General features: G+C 32.6%; 1 protein-coding gene across 1 annotated transcript; it reads left to right on the top strand.

Annotated features, from left to right (window-relative positions):
* Window positions 1–235: 235 nt before the first annotated feature.
* Window positions 236–22,288, top strand: LOC133198396 (organic cation transporter protein-like). Its single transcript, XM_061334490.1, has 10 exons — window positions 236–359; window positions 8,945–9,150; window positions 9,244–9,474; window positions 12,323–12,525; window positions 12,889–13,203; window positions 18,275–18,409; window positions 18,508–18,593; window positions 19,093–19,210; window positions 21,451–21,523; window positions 22,097–22,288. Exons 1-10 carry the CDS (start codon window positions 236–238, stop codon window positions 22,286–22,288), a joined length of 1,683 nt encoding a protein of 560 aa, XP_061190474.1.
* The last annotated feature ends 700 nt before the right edge of the window (window positions 22,289–22,988 follow it).

Here is a 22,988-nt window from a genome sequence, read left to right as displayed (position 1 = left end):
ATGTTGAAAAAAAAATAGATAAAACAGCAGCGTTTTATTAGATCGGCTTTATCCATTGCAATAAATTACAGAAATAAAACTATTATGCATTTTTATTGCATCCTATATATTGACAAGGGGTGTAAACGATACATTTCTGTATTCGCTGAATTATTGATGCGATCAGCTTATATCTAACCTTCAACTAAATCACAACCACATCTATTCTAGATTCTAGACAACTATAAGTTACAAAATGGATGTAGACAATATTCTCCGGTCCTTAGGAAAATACGGCAGATATCAAGTATTACAGCTGACTTATAATCTGTTCTGTGTGCCTCTCCTGACCTATTCTGTTGTTATCTATGTTTTTATTGGTGAGTACATTTTATTTGTTACGTTTACTGATCTCGATATATGATGTTGTTGTCAATGTATTTGTGGGAGTGTACTAATAATCTGTTCGCAGGTAGGTTAGGGCCTCTAATAGAATGATACAGTGCATGCTGTGACTCCAATTCTCCGAATTACTAAAATACAACGTCATAATGGAAAATTACGTCAAGCCACTGCTAGCTTGAGCTGTTATGACGGGGAGATTGTCATGATCTTTACAACTTATTTCAAACTTAATGTAAAATGTCAGAGTGCTATTGCAAAAATTCAAGGGTCATCATAGTAGTTTTAAATCTTAAATGTCCGACTATTCTATAGATACATCGCATACGTACCCTCAATTGAAATTGATTGTTCAAAATGCTTACGAAAAATATACTTTCGAAATGTACTCTTTTTTATACCCGTGGTTGAAGGTAGAATTTATTTTGTGTGTATAAAAGAGTCCTTCACAGGCGATTGATGAAGATTACTCTGTTTTTGGTTGAAATCTGAAAGAAAAATTTTTTTCTCTAACTGAATCTTGCTTGGGAAAAATGAGTGATGGGTTCGTTTTAATACAGATTACGATATTGTGCGGAAAATACCGTCAAATTTGTCAGTAAGTTGAACTTCTCAGGAAATATTTTGTACCCAAGGAATACTATGACTTTTCATAAGCACATTACGGGTACACAAAGACACCATGAGTTTATTTATATAACAAAATGTTAATTATTATTGTGTTAATCGGCTTTATTAAAGTGATTTATGTGAAACATTTCAAAAAAATATAAATGATCGTCACGTGGTCAAAAAAGTCATGTGACATGATAACAATTATTTTAAAGGCCATACGAAACGACGTCCTGAGCATTTTGAGCTGTATACGGAAATGAGTTCATCTGAGGTATTTTAATAAGCCTGAAAATATATTTTGGAATTTATATGCAAGATAGCGACAGCAGAGCCGATCAAAATTAATAGATCACGAAAATTATCTTCAACTGATGCGGCTTTTCTCACTTTGCTTATGACGTCAGTAAGACCCAGTCGCTGTTTAGCATTATGCAGAGTACTTACATGTACAAAAGATAATGTCATTTTACAACGTAAGTTTCACAAATATCATAATCATGGCTACTACCTTGTATAAGTATACGATGTTCAAACAAATTAGAATTTCTTCTTTCTTTGAATTCCACGCGGGTATGTTAAGGCTGCACTTAGATATCCTACTTGCCTATACAGTATGACGTCATAGTAAGCTGTATGACGTGAACTTTAGAGATAATGATTTCTTAATATCTATACTTAAAGTTTAACGTCAGGTCCAAAAACTGAATGGAATCATTCAAAAACATAGTATACACTAAATCTTTCGTTTTGGGGTGGTAAAATTAGCTTATTATTTATCACAGGGGTTAAATACCAAACCCATGACGTCATAACTATTGATCAAATATTTGCCGAGTGAAAATGAAACCTGACGAGAATTCATGTAAACAAATATATGAAATGGGAGTTTTGAAGCATATACCGTGAATGTTACGTGTGATTCATAAGGAATTACAGATTAAGAATCAGGTACGCAGATTTATTCTAATCATGTTTTCTTATAATGAACACAGGCAGTGTTTTGAAATCCTGATCAGCTTTTCCCCTGATCGTTCTAACAACAAAGATGCAAAAGTCCAACGCTACACCGATTACTTTGAAACATAATTTTTGTTTGTATTGAAAGCTTGTAATCTATAATACTTGGAAAGTGCTGCTAGAATTGTGTGGTTAACATGAAATGATTACAATGCCTTGATTGTATGTACAAAATGTAAAAATTTTGGTACGGTTTCATACGAAACTTTGGAATATTTTTTTTTGTGTCGGGAGAGTAGGATTCTAGCAGCACTTTTCATGGCCCAGTGATGTTTTTACATAATTATTTTTACAAAAAGAAATGAATTTTCCCCGGGGTAGTGTTGAACTTTTCATTTTTTAATTAAGGCAATTTTTCTATTTATAGACGTCACGTGATGACATCGTAGTGGAGTGCTTCTTTTAGCCTAAAACTCAAGAACGTCGTAACAATGGATTATAATAGTATATGTTTTTTATATGACTTTTCCGATTTATAAATGTTACATTTTACGAAAAAAAATCTAAATTCGCCGAAATATGATAGGGGTACTGCCTTAACATACCAGAGCTTTGCATATTTGCAAGATTCAATAATTTTTTTTCTGTGTGATTTCAATTGGATTATCGGGGTATTGTCATCATTCGACACTTTGAATAATCTCTCTCTCTCTCTCTCTCTCTCTCTCTCCCCTAATTTCTTTTTTGAGAGAGTCCTTGAATAATCTATTTTAAAACACTCGCAGATATTTTTCCTTTTTAAATCAATAACTCAGACAAAGCGTGCACATATAATAATAATGCGATTAGTAGAAACAAATCAGAATCAAATATTTTCATGTAGTATAGTGTAAATGTAATAAAATGTAACATAAGGGTTAAAAATAAAGAAAATCTTTGTTTCATTTTAGTGAATACATACAAATATTTTTCCTTATTTTTGTCTGACCAAAAAAAAAAGTAAGAAAAAAATGCTATACACTGTAATTATAATCGTAATAATTTATAGAACCCGACTTTAAACGCGGTTTTATCTATGTAAACCTGCTTACTTTTTCTGTGTCTATATTTTTTGCAAACTATATTATTTGAATTTGTATTAGATTATTATCACAAAGGTCACAAGATCTGATTTTAAAATTTTGCTTTACTATAAAAATATTAAAAATTGATCAAGATCTGCCCGGCGAACATTCGGGCTATGGACTTTTTAACTGATCCAATTTGTGCACGAATTGCGCAACTGTTTTCAAATTGCAATTGCTGAGCCAAACTGTAACATGTTTGTTTGTTTGTTTGTTGTTTTACGTCCCTCGCGAGAATTTTTCTCTCATATGGAGACACCACCACTTGCCGATGGAGGGCTGCAAATTTTGACCTATACTCGGCACTTAGGGCCATTGAGCAGTGAGGGATCTTTTTCGTGCCAGCACCTACTGCGACACGGGACCGCGGTTTATACAGTCTCATCCGAAGGACTGGTCTCCACGTGCTGCAGTGGGATTCGAACCCACGACGTAAGGATCAACTCCTTACACTGCGACACTAGAGCTGATGCTCTAACCACTGCGCCACGCGGGCGACAACTGTAACATGTATCTGGACTGTACAGTACATGTATATACATATTCGTAATGCCGGTATGTTTTAACCATATATATATATTTTTTTTAAATAATTCTTTTCGTTATAGCAGAATGATGTCGTCATTAACTCGGGTAGTCCATTTCTATATCGTTTTAATATCAGTCCTCGAATTTTAAATTACAGAAAGCTCGCATTTAAAGACGCCGACATTTTTCAATATTATCAATTTCAAATACTTTCCCTTCAGATTCTTTGCTGTTCATTTTCTCATGAAGTACCATGGATTAGCATGAATATCTCCATTGTTACGTCATAATACCGTACTTGACGTCAAACCTATAGTGCAAACTGTTCTGCTTTAAAAGTGACAGTTGAATGGCGTAATTTGTGGCAACTCATCAGAAAAATAATGTTAATATAAGAAATGAAATGAATTTTTGAAGAATCATGAGGTACATGAACTACAAGGCTTCACGCCGGCATATTTATCATGAAGCGCTAAGGAAAATTTAATTCATTTCTTAATCAAACCACGTTTACCATGAACTTCAATATCCCCATGTTAATTTGAAAGGGGGAGGCTCCTGAGCTGGGTATTTTTCCATATCTTTATTTTACAGAATATTATAGGCTTATAAAAAATTCATTGAGAGAAGCTTCAGGCCAATGTTAATTCATTACGTTATTCTTAGTTGTAAATTATACAATTTCTCTTTGAATGAAAAACCACATTTTCATATAGCACATAAATAACACCATGTATCTTAATCCTTTTGTGCGTATCATATGTATTAAACAGGAATTAGAGGTTTTTGTTTCTCCGATATTAATTTTAAATAAGTAATAAAGTTAAAGAGTTTTCTCTTGATTTCTATGAGGTTTTCATCAGGTATTCATCCAATGATGGAAAACTCTCGCTTTCGGTTGCTATGTCTAATTAACGACTAGTTCAAACAGAGCCGACTGCACTATAGAATCAGATAGTTCATCTGAAAACATAATCATATTTATATCTGTAAAGAATGGCTAAAATTATCTCAATAAACTACGGCATAATAACACTAGGTCTAATACCTTCTTTATATCAATGAGTCTTTGTGACATCATCAAACCACAAAATCACGAACGATAAGCGGGTAACAACATTATCAAGTACACAAGTTTACACATTCTTTTCTGAGTTAAACAAAAAAAAAAATTGAACTAAACGTAATCTGAGATTCTTTCATAGCAACCTTTATGTTTAAAAAGTAAAATACTATTGCTAAAAACCGTTAAAAAACGTATGACCTTTTATATATAGCCGAGGGAACTCTCTCTCTCTCTCTCTCTCTCTCTCTCTCTCTCTCTCTCTCTATATATATATATATATATATATATATATATATATATATATATATATATATATATATATATATAATCCAATAAAAAGTCTCAGTGGTTCGGAATAAAATACTAAAATAAAGAAGACAACACGAAAAACCTCAGTAAAGGTTTACTGAGGTTTTTCGTGTTTTTCTTCTTTATTTTAGTACATTATATATATATATATATATATATATATATATATATATATATATATATATATATATATATATATATATATATATATATATATATATATATATACATAATCATTGTTACTATGTTACCGTTGTGTATACATTTTTGTAATGAAAAGCTTCTGAAGATTTTTAATGAAAGCACTAAAGTTTTGCGGAGGATTTTTTTTTCTTTTTATATATAATAATAATAATAATCAATAAAACATTTTTAGAGCGCCCTATTTAATAAATATTACTCTAAGGCGCTTAACAATAAGATTATCGTAAAATAAATGTAGAAGATAGCAATTAAAGCTTTAAAAAGAATAAGAAAATAAAAAATGCATAAAAATGGAGAAAAATACAAATTATCCAAATTATGAATAATCAATCCACAGACAAATATAATTATTAAAAACGAATTATTAAATAAATACATATATGCAAAAATTAGTTAAATTCTTGACATTGCAAATGATATTTATTAATAAAACTTTAAAATGCAATTTTTTAAAGTGTAATGACAATGGTTAATGCACTGTACCATTTGATTTCCGTGTGTGAACATTCATCAGCTACTTAATTTGCTGGAGGCTGTGAGGTGCTGGAATGTCCTTCATTTACAAGGTACATCTATATCAATGTTTGGCCGTGAGATTAAATCTATTTCTGCTGATATCTCTTCCATCTCTTTATAAGCCATGCCTACTAGTACTGTTCACAAAACACAAAATAAAATGAAGTAAATTGAAAGTGTTACAGGAAAGTAAAGAAAAAAAATTGTTCCATCAAAGCAAAAGTCTTACACATAAATTTCTCAACCAAAACTTGTGCAGCAGTTCAATATTTCATAAAACAATTATTTACAAGTAAAACTCAAATCCAAGACTTGAAAAAAACATCATTAAAAGAGGAAAATACTTTGAAAATAATGATTTACTCATCAAATAAAAACAAAAGGGGAAAGGGATATTCTGGAAAACAGACGGTGAATTCCTGACTCTCTCTCTCCCCCCCCCCCCCCCCCAGTAAAGCTATAAAATACAGATCCATAAGAATCTGAAAATAAAATTCAGGGTTCCTTAAGATGTTACAGACGTGAGAATGGTATGTAAAAGGGACTCGGTGTGCAGTGAAAACTACTCAAAAGCCTTCGGTGGGGATGGTAGACTTCCCCTTTCAACATGTTCAAGTGGCCATCCCCCCTTTTTTTTTAACAGAATCTTCGATCCGTTTATGCTATATATCCTAACACTTAACATACACAAGATGTAATACTCTCAAATTATGAAGATCAATTAAATAAACTATACAATGGAATAGTGTTCAATGTGGTCTTCATGCATTCTTCAAAAAAAAATGTTGAACTGAAATTCGCGTCAGTTGGAATTTGAAAACCATAATCACGAGCAATTAAGATAGATAACAAATCGTTACATCAAACATATATATACACAAAATGAAATAATTTCAAAATGTCTATTAGCGTTCATCTTGGAACCACGTTCCTAAAGCCGTCTACGTCCATTCCTTGTGTTTACGGTCCATGACCTACGGGTACCACGCCCTTGCGCTTGCCACAACGTCCTCGACACCCCTCGTCAATCCAAAGCGTCCACCGACAGCACCGAAGCATCGTGTAACCACACTTATGTACACGTATCTACAGGAACCCTCAACAAATGTTTGTAGACATATATATATATATATATATATATATATATATATATATATATATATATATATATATATATATCAGCTTGACCCCAAATGGGCTGCCTTACAACATATTAATGCTTACACATATAATTGTTAAAACGTACCGTTTTAACTAATATGAATCACACCGTGTCATACGGCAAAGCAGAATAATGTACAATCTAACATTACACTCTAAGTAACGGACTAATATAATTACTTTACGCTTACACTCACGGCATGTGCACGTGGTAACATTTCCCATATACAATTTGAACATTGACAATCTCGTGGATAAAAACAGAGTAGCTCAATTAATATAAATATAGTGCATTACTTTTCAATATAATAAATGTAATAAAACTGCACTTACCCTGATTAGAGGTTCAGCCACCACGAATAAACCGATCTAAACTTCCATGGACATGAATGTGGAACTACTCTCACTGGTCAAGGAAAACGTGCGCTACTCAAGACAAACCTGACATCACCTTCTATAGCGACTGGCCAAATATTTAAATTCAACGGAGTGTCACAATGGGGCTTCTTACAGGATAAAACACTATAACACAAACAAGGGTCACCACTGGATAATAATAATAAAATAGATGTAAATGTAACAAAATCGACATTGATTGTGACATAATTATTTTATGAATGGGTGTATGATTTGTAATATTTTAAGGCTCTACATCGCTTGCTAAGAGCAAGCTAAAGACATATGAAGAATTGATGTTTATTCTGCTTAACTGCAGTTTGGTATGATCGGAGCTTTAATGTCGGCAGATTCCATACAGAAAACCAATTGTTTACTATTTTGGATAACATTCTTCCGCCGTTGGTTTGATTTTTCTTATGCTCCACCGGAAATGAAAAAAAAAATGATATGTTCCGATCGCCTTTTGGGTTTGAAATTTCAAAGCGATGGTACGTTCTAAAAATGAATAAAAGGGCATTATCCGGCGTATTTATAATTTCTTCAACCAATTAATGGGTACAAGGGAAAACCTTTATTAATGAAACATATATGATGTATCAATTTTGAATAATTACGACTATACTTCACTTTACATAAGACAATTTCGTCCATTATAGTTGCATACTAATTGTTGTAAAACCCAGCATCGAGAGTTATCAACTGTTGATGACATCAAAATATACCCATATACCCCTGACCGAGAGTTAAACACAAAATAAAATGAATGGGAATCTCGTCTTTTAGCATCAAAATAAAAAAAAATGGAATATCGAGTTTATGCAGGGTCTTAAGAATATTAATGAGAAATAAATAAATATGAATTAATCTTATAAATAAACTGTATACCATTTTTCCAAATGAGTTCAGCGTCGAAAGGCGAAAATGTGAGATGGTCAATCAATGATGTTTAGTTGCTTTTTGACTTCCACTGTTTATTTATCAAATATATTTACATTTCCAATGTCTTTGTCCGAGGTAAAATTACAAATTGTAAAAATACTTTATTTCTACATAAATCTACTGGTTCATCGATAGGCGCGGCTAAAAAAATCACGTGCGGGGTGGGACAAATAGAGACAGAAGCGGGGCTATTAGCACGGGAATTTGCAGAAACAGGAGCATGTAAATATAAGGAATAACTGTCAGATTTTTTGGATTCATAAATGATCAATTGATTGTCTTGCGTGATAATTTTATGCATAAACTCGATTGATCACATCATGTATCTAAAAAATTAGACAGTTATTCCTTAAATAAAAGAAGTTCACAAATAACATTCCGGATAATTGGTATATATAAATAAAACGCTTTACTTCGTTTACCTCGAAAATTATAAAACTTTGATATAATCAGCACGAGATTTAGAACAAATGAAAGAAATAGGGCAAATATTTGTTACCTATGTATGTTTCTACCATATCAATAACTTTTGTTATCCATGCAAAAATGCATTTGTGATAAAAAAATTAAATACCTTTCAGTATTTTTTTTTCAGATACTATCATTAAAATTGAAACTGACTAATTTTGGGATTGAAATAAATAATGAAACATGTTAGTTGAAGAACTGAAACATCAAAGCATCTTTTGGCAATACAGTGCAATATTGTAAATACAGTGCAATGTTGTTTGTTTGTTTTTCTCAGGTCACATTCCTGAGTTCTTGTGCAAGATTTCAGGCGAAAACGTGTCGAGGTATTTCAATGAGACCTATCGGTCATATAATGTCAAAATGCATTCGAGACAATGTGACGTCATCCTCGAAACAAACATATCCAGTATTCTTACACAGGAGACTATTCCATGTCAAGATGGATACGAATTTTTTGGACAGGAAACCACTGCATCAGAGGTAAAAAAAAAAAAAGTAAAGAATTCCTGGGAAATATAATTATAGCAAGCAAATGGTCATTAAAACTGAAACATTTTTTACAACTTATTTCAGTGGAATCTTGTGTGTGGAGCTGAAAGTCTGGGAGGTATGTCCACCACCATGGCGGTCATTGGTCAGATGATAGGAGCTGCATTGATTCCCCCCCTGGCAGATAAATACGGTCGCCTGCTGATGTCCTACACGACCTTTATCGCGTTGGCTTTGTGTTACATCATAGCTGCTGGTGTTCCTTGGTTCAGTGCCTTCGTCATCCTTAGATTACTAACTGGCGCTTTTTCTGAGGTTATTCTCGATACACTTTATTTATGCCTGATACAGAAACTGCAAAATCAAAGTGAATAGAATGTGGCAAAGATGAAGGTAACAAACAGTGATCGATCTCAACAAAACCATCAAAATTAAAATCTGAAAACAGAGCAAAGAACACAAACCCAGGATTTTTTTTAGTTGGGATCAGGTTCCTAGGGGGACTAAGCATCCTCTGTTGGCAGGTCACACCCGCTGTGAGCCCTGTGTATTGATCAGGTAGACGGAACATTTCGTAGTCAATTTCAATATAAAAACAAAGACTTAACAATTCTTTTGAAAGTCAGCCAAAATACGATGCAATATTAGATTATTTTTGCTAACAATGTTATTATAAAGAATTTAGAAAATGCTGACTCAAAATGAGGTTGCTGAAGTCCCTGTAACATCAACTTATCTGTCCATACCCTGCCTCGGTTTAAAAATTGATCGTACTCATAACATGCTATTAAGTAACGAATAAGCTGGTGATAGAGGGAATTACAACATAAATAAGGAAAGATGACGATGGAAACACTGAAGTCATCTTGTTTGTCATATAATTTAGTTGTTAATTGTCCCTTATTGCCCATAGTCAGTAAAACATCCAAATATGAAACAGATGTGACAGACTCTGTGGTGTCTTTTATTTGTTAGAAGACCTGAACTCCGAAGACTACATAAATTGTCCAGCATCCTTTCAAAATCAACTTCAGATTCGTTGTGTTTAGAATCATAATGATTTCTAACAAAGTAATTTTGTTGATAACAATCTAAAGAAATAAGAACATTTCCGAGTTGCATTTTTTTTTATTGAAGAAACAGTTAATCAAGTTTTCAAATTTTCGTGAGGAATAGTTGTACAAAGTGTTAACAAAAATTGTGCTTTCTGATGTGATTACTGTAGAAAAATTTAGTAATTTTAAATTTTCTGAAAGTTCTTTGGAGTTTTGAGAATCCACGTCTGATTAACACCACTTCTAGAATATGTTGTTGAACAGTATGATTAGAGAATAGATAGGGGCTTGGTAGAGCATTTGCTGGATCCGAAAATGTATCTTTATTTTTAAGGATTTTTTTCAAGATTAGGTAGGGTAGATTGAACTCACCTTGGTTGACTTGGATATTAAAAGAATTCAGCATTGAAATGTGATTCTGAACAATTTTACCCTTATAAAGAGAATTGTGTGCATAAATCGTGACTCAGACAAAAAAAGAGGAATTTCAGTGAATAATTGATACGGATATGAAATGAAACATGCTTTAATAGACCACTCTATTTACAGCATTTAAGGCAATTTTAATAAGTAAAGGAACGGGCACTAGTAGAGAAATAAAAAAAAAAATAATTAAAAATAAAACGATAATACATGGTTATTTAAAACTTTTACGCCAAACAACTAATTCTTTGAATACAGACACATAATTTCCACAAATGTTACACAGATCACGTTAAATTATAATCTTTGGTTTAATTTCTTCCATCTTAGGTCGCCGTCACGGTTGCTCAGTCGGTAGAGCGCTCGCTCCGTGATCGGAAGGCCGTGAGTTCGAATCGCGGCCGCGACTGACCTGAGTCGATGAAAAGTAGGTAGCAACTGTTTCTTCACCAAGCGCTCAGCACTGCAAAGTGAAAGTTGTGGGTCCCTCGAATGAGACCTTAAAAACCGAGGCTCCGTTTCACTGCAGATGTTGGCAGGATAAAGATCCCTCACTGCTCAATGGCCCTGAGTGCCGAGTAAAGGTCTAAATTTGAAGCCCTTCACCGGTATATGGTGACGTCTCTATGTGAGTGAAAAATTATCGAATGGGACGTAAAACTACACACAATCAATCCATCTTAGGTTAGTGAGTAAAAAAGATCAAACGGAAGATTATGAATATTGGCCATTCTCAGAAATCAACTGAAACAATACCAATTTTGAACAGAGACAACCTGGTTTTCTGAAAATAGAAAGGGGATCAAATGCATTGGAGGTGTAAGCATTCTCTGTCGACAGGTCAGACCCGCCCTGTGCTCCTTATGATCAGGTCAACGGAAAGATTCGAAGTAAATTCAGTGTTAGATTAATGGATAAACAATTTATGTGAATGACGTTTGTCAATATTCGACTCAACGACAGTTGTATTTGCAAACAAGGTCAATGTATCGATGATTGAATTTGCAATATATTGACTTTAAACGAGATTGTTGATATCCTTGTATCATCAGGTTATATGTCAATAGATGTCTCATGTTCTTGCGTATAGAACAAACTTAAGACAATTCAATATGCAAGTAATACTGCTCTGTTGTTTCTAAATTGGGGAAGCTGACGATAGAAAAGTTTAATTCACCAAGGTAACTATATAGTTAAGTTTTCAGTTAATGTTTTCAATAGTGAAACAAACAAATATGAACACGTTTGGTCATCAATAAATTAAACTCTGCACTGTTTTAATGTTTAATTTTGATCTTTAATAAAACAACATGATCTTGAAAAACCTCAGGATTCCTCTCTGCCTAAAGTACATTCTTGTAAAATCTTGAAAACTTCAGAGGTCTTCTTCTTTTAGAAGAAAATTTTACTAAAGTTTGGAAAGGCCAAAATTATTAATATATTCATAAATAAAATTTGAGATAAAAAAAATCTGCATCTGCACCTTATCCCCATATTCATTCTCATCTAAAGATACCTTTAGTAAAAGGTTCATGGAAATCCGTTTAAAAGTTTTTGAGGCGTCTTTCAGCCGTAAACAGACGGATAAAAATGTGTGAAAACTAACACCATTCTGAATTGTTGTCGGAAGTGAATGTATTATAAGTAGTAATTTAATATTTCTGTTCTTCTTACTTTCGCTTTAGGGAGCTTTAATGACGATGGCAACACTGGCTTTAGAGATGTTCCCTGCTGAGTCACGTGGTTTTCTCCTCTTTGTGGCTAGTATTGCCTTTACTTTCTCTATCACGTCCATATCTCTAGTAGCCTACCTCCTCAGAAACCTATCCTGGAGGTACACCATGCTGGCAGCCGGTATAATCGGCGGTCACAGCTTTGCAACACGGTGGTATGTACCTTTATTTCAATATCAATATTATATTTATATTTACGGGTACTTTATCAAATTAGATGTTCATTAACTCTTTTTCATTAATTTCATTATTATAATTTTATTAAGCTATGCCATGTTGTTGGAAAGTTGTATGCAGATATTGCATAACTGTTTTATAAAAAAAGATTGAAGGTTAATCGACATTTCCTTCTCTTGTAGCAGGTTTATATAATTTTTTAAACGTTTCTCTGTATGATTATATAATCTTTCATTACGTCAGAAATGAGAAAATGATTGTAAGATATTTTCCTACAGCTTTCTAAAATTTTTACCTCGTTTTTCAAATGATATCCTTTATTGAAGTAAAATTATTTTTAGGATTCTACAAGAATCTCTTCGTTGGCTTATCGTGAATGGTAGATATAAGGAGGCAAAGCAGTGGATAAAACGAGCTGCCAGATGGAACAAGATTAACCCCTCCAGAATTCTAGCAAAGTTTGACTCTGACGTACAGTGTTGGGAACAGCAGGTGCTTGTGGATGAAAACACTGAGCTTACTATATCTGAGGCTAATGGTGAACAAACCGGAACTGTCAGGTTTAACTTATATAAGACGGAAGAGAAGTTGTCTGTGTTGGATATTTTCAGGAATAAACATATTCTAATGACTTCCATGATTCTGTGGGTAGTGTGGTAATAATATATTTTCAACTTTATTAATAATTAGCAACTCAAGTTATTTATTTATTTATTTATTAATAAGCTCTTTTGTTTTCTACGGAAGACCTTCTTGTTAATCTTAGGCTTCTTTTTCAGTTTTATTTTTTTCTTATTAATATGTGCACCCGTTTTCTTAAAAACGGCTGATTAGATTAACATGCATTTATCAGGATATATCCAACATCTACTGAACCTTATGCGATTTTTATGGTTGATGACTTCATTATCGGTCCTAAGATATCGTCGATTTTATACTTCTGAAGGGTCATTTTGTCCACGCATTTTCTCAAAAACTATTCTAGAAATAAATGTGAAATTCTCGGGGATGGTAGATTTATTTCACTACATGTTTGTAATTATTTCTTTTTACTGGAAGTGCGAATTTTAGAGCCCCCAAAATGCAAATAAAACCTTTAAGATTTTAAACATTTATTTTCTTCTACAAATCTTTTTACCTGTATCTATTTTGTTTAGACATAGAGAACAAAAGTTGCGAAAAATTCCAAGATTGTTCTGATATCATGAAAAGAAACTAGCTTTTACAATAAGGGACCGGAATTTTTTTTTTTTTTTTTTTTTTTTTTTCGAAACCTCGAACACATAGAAGCTTTTGAGATCATTAAAAGTCGTCCAATGACTTCACTTCCAGTTTTATCGGAAGAAAGAAATTAATTGCTCATGTTTGCATACATCAGCATAGAGACGTCTCTATATGAGTGAAACATTTTCGAATGGGACGTTAAAAAACATACAATCAATCAATATCAGCGAAGTTTTTAATTACAAATGTCACTGGAGACCTGAGACATCTCGACAATTGGCGTACTTCAAAATATCTCTATGTCTCGATCTCATCTCCTTGAAAATTGGACTGGGGATCTTCTTGTTGCTTTGCAACGAGCTTCACTAGTTATTATTATCATTATTAAGGTCTCTCGTCAAACGAAAGACCTATTATTCTTCGGTTTATTTTCCCTATATTTTTTCTCCTAGAATTTGTGCTCACGATTTATCGTAATAGGTTTTTATTTTTTGATTTTCACGAAACTTTCACATCTGATAGATATTGATTGGAACCTTATTAGAATTTTTGTTGAGATGGTCACTTCAATTCTTGAGACATCAGCAATTATTTTATTTTCAGAAATAAGAATAAACATCTGGTCACATGATATTTACATTTGAAACAAATATTTTCAGATGCACCAGCAGTTTAAAAGTTAAGACCAAGGTTAAAGTTTGGTTTAATTTTGCAAAATTAGGACTCGCTCCAAGGTCAAGGTAAAAAAAAGTTAAATGTCTTGGTAATCAAAGAAAGGTTTTGTCACAAGGAATACACAAGAGAAATATTAAAGCCCTAGCACCAACCAGTCAACACTTATGAGCATGCTAAAAGCTTTTGCTAACAGACAAAAAGATAAACAGACAGATAGAAAGACGGACGAACATACGAAATACTATATGCCCTCGAATTTTCGATTACGGTTGCATAGAAATTTTTATCTTAACAATTTCCAACCACAAATATATTGATGTAATTTGATCATTTGTTACGTAATCAAAAAACTAAATCTTTGATTTTTTAAACCTCGAAAGAGGAAAAGAACTGTCCCCCACTTTCGCGAAAGCGAGGGAAACTTAAAATTTTATTCGTTTGTCAGTATGTCCGTCTGTCAGTCTATTTATCTCTCCGTCTGTCAGTCTATCTGTATGAAAAGAGATAGGGCTCTCATATTTCATATGTACATTACCTATGACAATACCTTTCAAAATACACCATGATTTTTGACCCCGTGACCTCAGCCTTGAAGATTGATTTACTTTTCAAAAATTTCAACATTACTTTTTCCTTGGTCGTAACTTTTGAATGAGAAGAGATAGGGTTTCCATATTTCACATTTATATTACCTGCGACAAGACCTTTCCAAATGCACATGTACTATGATTTTTGACTCCCTGTCCTCGACCTTGAAGTTTGACCTTCTTTTCAAAAATTTCAACATTGTATACAACTTTTGAATGAGAGAAGATAGGGCGTTTATATTTGACAACTGTTACCTGCGGAAAGAAATTTCCAAATGTGCAATATTTGAGACACTTACCTTGACCTTCAAGCTTGAAGTAATGTAAATCATATACAGTACCAATTTTAATGCACAAGATGCTCATTTCGACAGATAATGTCTCTTCAGTGATGCTGATGCCGAAACGTTGGAAATCCAAAATATTAAAATAAAAAAGACTTAGAGTTGAAAAAGGTGCCAAAGACTGGAGCCAAATACGTCGAAGGATCAGAGCTATGCATGAGGGAGATAATCCTTAATTTTGAAATAAATTTCTAAATTTTGCCACAGCAATAAAATATATATACATATTATCAGGCTAGTACCGAAGTACTTAGTTACTGGGCTGTAGAGACCCTTGGAGACTAACAGTCCACCAGCAGAGACCTTGACCTATTTATCAAAAAAAAAAAATGCAAATGTGTATAACCTGTGACAAGACGTATCCAAATTTACTACGTTTTTACCATATTGACCTTAAAGTTTGACCTAATTTACACAATGCTCCTGATAGCCTTCGAATGAGAGAAGATAAGGCTTTCATATTGTACATGTACATTACCTATGATAATACCTTTTAGAAAGGTATATCATTATTTACTTCATGACCTTGATCTAGAAGTTTGAAGGACACATATGCAAGACAATTACAATATGTCATAAATAAATGCATCCCAACCACTAAGACTCTGAAAGCAGGGGACCAAAATTTTGTCTGAATTTGCTTGTGAAAAGCAATGGTGAACAAAAGATTTTCAGAATAATGTTTTCAACAATCTGCAATTTTTACAAAACAGTCCCAGTCCCATAGCTTGTTACTTGAAATTATGAGAGATTTCTTTCGATAAGTGTTTGCCTTTCAAATAAGGAGCCCAACGGGACCGAAAGTCTATAATCTATAATTCTATAGCGTTCAATACTTTGTTATTTAAATTACTTGAGCAAGCATGTTTATCAGCACATTCTGCAACGACAGGATATGGTTTTATAATCATATGATAAGTAATACAAGGGTCTTAAGGGACAAAAAAGTTAAATATCTGATTTTTTTTTTTATCGAAACCGTACCACATTTTAATACTTATTTTGAACAAATTTAGAATGATGTTTTCAACATCGAAACCGTACCACATTTTAATACTTATTTTGAACAAATTTAGAATGATGTTTGAAAAAGTCCGACATGATATAAAAAGGAAGGAAATTCTTTGATTCATTATTTTTTCTTTTCGAATGTCTAAGTAAACATCTTATCTCATCTGATCAAAAATTGGACGGAAGACCTACGCAGCTATGTTAAGGCTTCCCGAAGCTTTAAAATGCGCTCAAAACATAATATGTCATTGCGAGGTCGGTTTTTGTTTTAATTTATTAGTATTGAACTTTAGTACTTCCAATTTATGTAAAGGGTTTCCCCGGCTATATATTAGCATATTTGTTATGATATCACATGACTTTGTTGATCACGTGACGGTCATTTATAATTTTTTGAAGTGTTTCATATAAATCGCTTCGGCGCAGCTGATTAACACAATAATTATTAACATTTTGTTATATAAATAAACTCATCGTATCCTTGTGTATCCGAAATGCGCTTGGGAAAAGTCATAGTATTACTTGGGTACAAAATATTTCCTGAGAATTTCAACTTACCTACAAATTTGAGGGTATTTTCCACACAATATCGTAATCTGTATTGAAACAAAGCCAACACACATTTTTCCCAAGCAAGATTCAGTTAGAGAACAACCTCTTCTTACAGATTTCCACAAAAATTCTCAGATTAATCCTCATTAATCACCTGCGCCAGACTCTTTTATACACACAAAATATATTCTACCTCCAACCACGGGTATAAAACAGAGAACATTTCAAAAGTATATTTTTCCTAAGCATTTTGAACATGATGAATTTCAATCAAGGGTAGGTAAGCGGTGTATTTTTAAAATATTCGGACATATAAGACTTAAAAAACCTTTAACGACCCGTGAATTTTGCAATAGCTATCTAGCATTGTACATGCAGTTTGAAATAAAGTGTAAAGTTCATGACACTCTCCCAGTCATAACACCTCAACTTTGCAGTGACCTGACGTCATTTTCCATTATGACGTCATATTTTGGTAGTTCAGAGATGTGAAGGCACAGAGTGCACTGTCATATTCTACAGGAAGCCTTAACCTACCTGCGTAATAGTTCCTCGCAACGATATCTTATCCAGTTATTATTAGAAAATTTGAAGTCTTCCGTCTCAAAGAAAAAAAAATCCTCTTATACTGTAGTTTCTTTTCTCTTAATCATTATTTATTTGCCTAGAATTACCATCATTGTCATCTTCATTATAATTTTTACGTAGGTCTTTCTTTTTCCTTGTGTTATTTCTTCTCCTCTTTTATACAGGTCTTCCCTTTCAGTTTGAAGACCTTATATCGATGCTACTATTTATCAATATTTATATGATGTGTGCCAGACGGGTTTCAATTTTGTTGCCATCACTCCTGTTATCGACAGATAGATGATAAAAAAAATGAAATTTTTTATTTGCACATTCTTTTATGTTTATAAAAATGTCTAATAGAGTATTTCAAGTAATACCACAATCACCGGAAGTTGGATTTTGTAAAGCAGAATTTATCCAAAAATAGCGTTTTTCATCGAAACTTTTCAGAGATGATTCTTACACACTCAATGTGGCGTTTTAAGTCGTTTTGAGCACTTCCAGTCATACCAGAAGTGAACAAAAAAGAACCGGGTGTTGCTTTAATTAATGGATTTCACTTTTTATGTGTTTTTAAAACATTAATTGAAGCATTCATATGTCTACTTCTTTCATCCGTAGTTCTTCCTGTTCTTCTTAATAAAATTATTTCAAATAAGATCTAACATCATGGAAGACCTCGTTGCCTGCAACTGATGTATAAAATAGAATAAATCTAGATATGTGTTGCAATATATCTAAATTAAACGTGTATTTCTTAATAGGTTTGTAAACAGTATGACGTATTATGGACTTTTTCTTCTAACTGGTACTATGAGTGGAAATATATACTTGAATTTCTTCTTAAACGGCATCGTAGAGATCCCGGGTATATTTACCTACTGGTTTACCATCAACAGGTATCTTGTTTTATAACCAACCATGTACAATTGACAGAGATAAGAATGTAAACGTTTTCCAATTTGCATTTTAAAAATGAAAACAAATCTCTCCTCAGATATGGCAGAAGGAAAACTGGTGTCATGTTTCATGCTTTAGCTGGTGTGAGTCTTATTTTGGCCACAGTTTTTAACTTTGTTGGAGGTAAAAATTTCTTAACTTTACTGAAGGTAGAATTTCTTAGTTTTACAGGATATAAAATTTCTTATCTTTGCTTGAGGTAAAATTTCTTAAATCTACAAAAGGAACAAAATCTGCTTATAAGTAGGTACATACACATAAAAGAAGATTAAATCATTCATATCAATCATTAACATCCAGTGGTATTTAAAAAAAGCTTTACAGTCAAATGCTGACGGATTTTTTTTTTCATACTAATTGTTAGGCCATTACTTATACACTGAACTGCCTACAGATTTTTCCGTTTTTTTTTTTCGATCATGACGAGGAGCACACGGCGGCAGGGGGATCCTCACTCCTCCATGGTGCCTGATCCTACCTCTAAATTTTTCTAAACAGTGTTTGCTCTGCTCCAAATTTGTATTGTTTTATTGGACTTTCGAGATTGAATACTGTTCATTATCTTCATATCATATTTCATCTCCCTCTTTCTCTCTCAAATTTGTATTTCCTTTATCATAAGATACACCAGTACTGAAAGGGTTGGCCTCCGCCATGATCTTTATCGGAAAGTCTATGATAACAGGATCCTTTACGACGATCTTTATATATACTCCAGAGATGTATCCTACCAATCTAAGGTACGGTATCTTTATATACTCGCCAGAGATCTATCCTATCAATCTAAGGTATGGTATCTTTATATACACTCCAGACATGAACCCTACCAATCTAAGGTATGGTATCTTTATATACACTCCAGAGATGTATTCTACCAATCTAAGGTATGGTATCTTTATGTACACTCCAGAGATGTATCCTACCAATCTAAGGTATGGGATCTTTATATACAAAATCCAGAGATCTATCCTACCAATCTAAGGTATGATATCTTTATATACACTCCAGAGAATAATCTTACCAATCTAAGGTATGGTATCTTTATATATACTCCAGAGATGTACCCTACCGATCTAAGGCATGGTATCTTTATATACACAATCCAGAAATGTATCCTACCAATCTAAGGTATGGTATTCATTATATCAATCTAAGGTATGGTATCTTTATATGCAATCAAGAGATCTATCCTACCAAACTAAGGTATGGTATTCTTTATACCAATATAAGGTATGGTATCTTTTTATACACGCCAGATATTTATCCTACCAATCAAAGGTATGGTAACTTTATATATACTCTAGAGATTTATCATATCAATCTAAGGTATGGTATCTTTATATACAATCCAGAGATTCATCCTAATCTAAGGTATAATATTCAGACGACTTCTGTAAACTTTTATAACTGATCATTGAAGTTTTATCAACAAATTATTGGCATATCTGAAAAAGGAATGAGTTTTTAAAGAAATAATGTATCATTTTTAAACATTTATCGGGAAATAAATACGGGTTGGACACGAGATCAAAATCCATAAAGCCCAAAGGGCTTTATGGTTAATTTGATCTCGTACCAACCCGTATTTATATCTAGATAAATGTTTAAAAATGATACATTACTACATACATTTACATTTATGACTTACTCATATTTTATATTTTCCTAATTATAATCTTTAGCGCCTGAATTGTTTTTATTTTTTAAATTCAACGGCACGTATTTGATCCATAGATTGCGTGTCGACCCTTTATGACGTCACTGAGAAATTACGTCGAACGTTTATGACCGAGGAACCCGTGTTTATACGGAAATAGATACACGTTGCTTTTGATAGTGTTATATAAAAGAAAACATTTGCAAATGTTATAATCACTAGAATTATTAGTAAAAAAAATATTTGAGAGATTGTCACAAGCAGGTAACAACACTGTCTTTGTTTGTAAGGCCTATTATTACAACTGCCATTTTACAGAAACTTGGATTTAATTCTATCCAACTTATAACTGTAGCTCCCTTTGAAAGGATGAATTCTTCAAAATCATATGTCAGTTTTAAATATTTTTAATATTCCAAACAACCAAAGAGAGTTCAATTCCATTTACCATACCTATACTGGATTCCAAAATTTAATAAAAATCCTTAAACAAAGATACATAGCGAGTTGTAGTAAATGGTCTACCAAACCTCCTTTACACCTTAAAAAGATATTAACCGCTGTGAATGAGAAACTTAAGAACAACTATACAACAACATATTTGAGATTTATGTTAATTAGGAGTGGATTCTTAAAAACGCTTAGGAACTTAGATAACAACATTTTACCACGGTCAATAGCGATAACACGTATACCTTCAACACTTTATACAACAATTCCTTATAATATCTATTAAACTCAAGGCTTTTTCACATTATAGACAACTCTTTCGTGAACAAAAATGGAACACGTAAATGTACATACCTTGTAACGGTCATCTGCAAATTTATTTTGTTAAAAAATTCTGATTCTTCACGCAATTACTCCAAAGTTGATATGAAAATCGTTCTTGAGTTTCTCATTGATACTATCTATATAATTTTTGAAGACAAGAAATATACATCCTAATATTGCAGCGCGTATACGAACAGTATGTTATTGATAATTTGATCGAGCAGTATTTCTAATATTCATGGGAAAAAAATGCAAGCATTAACATTACTAATATATAGAGGAAATCAATAGATTCCGCATTAATACGTAACATAAAATGGATTACTGAATGAATTTATAGTTTTGTGTAAAACTTGTTTTCTTTATATTGTATACGCATATTGCAGGTAAAAATGTTGAGATATATATCTCCTGTATTAATTAAAGTTAGGTCTCATGAGGAAGTTGATATGTGATTTCTCTCTCTCTCTCTTTCTTCATATATATGCAAATGCAAATTTGTTCTGTCGCTACCTTCTGTGTTTGAGGCATTTTTTTTTCTCTTTATAGGGCACTCAGTATGGGAATGGGGTCAGCAGCAGGAAGAATAGGAGGAATGGTATCGTCATTTGCAGCTTTGTTTGTAAGTATTTGTACTTAGGTATACAGCTTTGTTTGTAAGTGTTAGTGATTAGGTGTACATCTTTGTTTCTGAGTAATTGTAACTAGGTACACATCCTTGTTTGGAGGTGTTTGTACTAAGTTTACAGCTTTGTTTGTAAGTGTTAGTAATTCGGTATACAGCTTTGTTTGTAAGTTTTAGTATTTAGGTATACAGCTCTGGTTTTAAGTGTTAGTGATAAAGTTTACAGCTTTATTTGTAAGTATTTGTAATAAGGTATGTAGCTTTGTTTGTAAGTATCAGTAATATTAAGTACACAACTTTAATTGTCAGTGTTAAAAATTAGGTATATAACTTTATTGGTAAGTACTAGTGAATTGGTAAACAGCTTTGTTATTAAGTGTTATATGGTACACATATCTTTAAGTGTTTGTTTTTAGGTACACATCTTTTTTTCAAGTAAATGTATTTTTAATTAGGTATAAAGTATTGTTTGTAAGAGTTTGTAGTTATTTTTGCTGCTGTATTTTATATAGGGATAATGTTTTGCACAATTTTATAAATCTTTTTAATCTTTTTGTCTTTTTCCCATAGGGAACCTACGTACCTTGGGGACCAGGTGTCGTGTTAGGTTCTTCGTCACTCCTGGTAACGATTTTGTTCCTATGGTTACCAGAAACAAATGGAAAAGAGCTTCCAAATACTCTCCAGGAAGCCATGAGTTTCTCTGCCTTGAAAGACAATAGGAAAAAGACGGCAGTGATTGCTGTCAAGGAAAATATCTAGAACGGAAGGCACGACATATTTGAAATTATCCCCTCCCCCCAGTAATTAAAATAAAGTCATGATTAAGAACAATGTTCATTATTCTTAATTTAGGTTTAACAAATTCTTGCTATTGCTCAAATCACTAAAACTAAAGAGGAAGGATACTGATTTGTTTGACATAATAGAGAGAATTTCCTTAAAAAATGTACTATATTTAAAAATAGCTCCCTATAGATAAATAAAGTTTACTTTAGTATATACTTTGATAAATTTTCCTTAAAGCTTTACTTTATACCTTTTTGATATTTCTATGCTGATAATGGGTATGAATGAATTGAAAAATATGAAATATATCAATCTGGAATCCATAGTAAAAGACTTTGATTAACTATAGTAAAAATTTAGATTTTTATAGTACAATCTTTGATACAGTATATGGTAATCGTAGGTAACAAAAGTATTTGTCTAGGGTCTTTATCATTTTTCAAATCCAAGAAAAATAGCACATTGAAGATTAAAGTAAACCACGGAAAACATATTTTATAAACACAATATGAATAATCAAAATATAACGGCAAACACCACACAAAACGGTCGGGATAACAATAACTAAGTAGTTAAAAACGAAATTAAATATATTACACGATCAAAAGGTAGTGGTCCCAGCTGACAATGCAGGTAACATCATTTTCCTTGTTTGTAAGGCTCATTAATTTAA

Source organism: Saccostrea echinata, unplaced genomic scaffold, assembly GCF_033153115.1.
Source record: "Saccostrea echinata isolate AGI-Se365-2 ecotype Australia unplaced genomic scaffold, CSIRO_AGI_Sech_v1 ptg000033l, whole genome shotgun sequence".
NCBI lineage: Eukaryota > Metazoa > Mollusca > Bivalvia > Ostreida > Ostreidae > Saccostrea > Saccostrea echinata.
This window is presented reverse-complemented; position numbering and strand designations above follow the sequence as displayed.

Bases quoted from the DNA above. Each gene is read 5' to 3' on its own strand.
- LOC133198396 (XM_061334490.1), top strand. From the start codon at position 236: ATGGATGTAGACAATATTCTCCGGTCCTTAGGAAAATACGGCAGATAT. The intron at 13,204-18,274 runs GTAATAATATAT...ATTTCTTAATAG, and splicing joins ATGATTCTGTGGGTAGTGTG to GTTTGTAAACAGTATGACGT. The intron at 18,594-19,092 runs GTAAAAATTTCT...CTTTATCATAAG, and splicing joins AGTTTTTAACTTTGTTGGAG to ATACACCAGTACTGAAAGGG.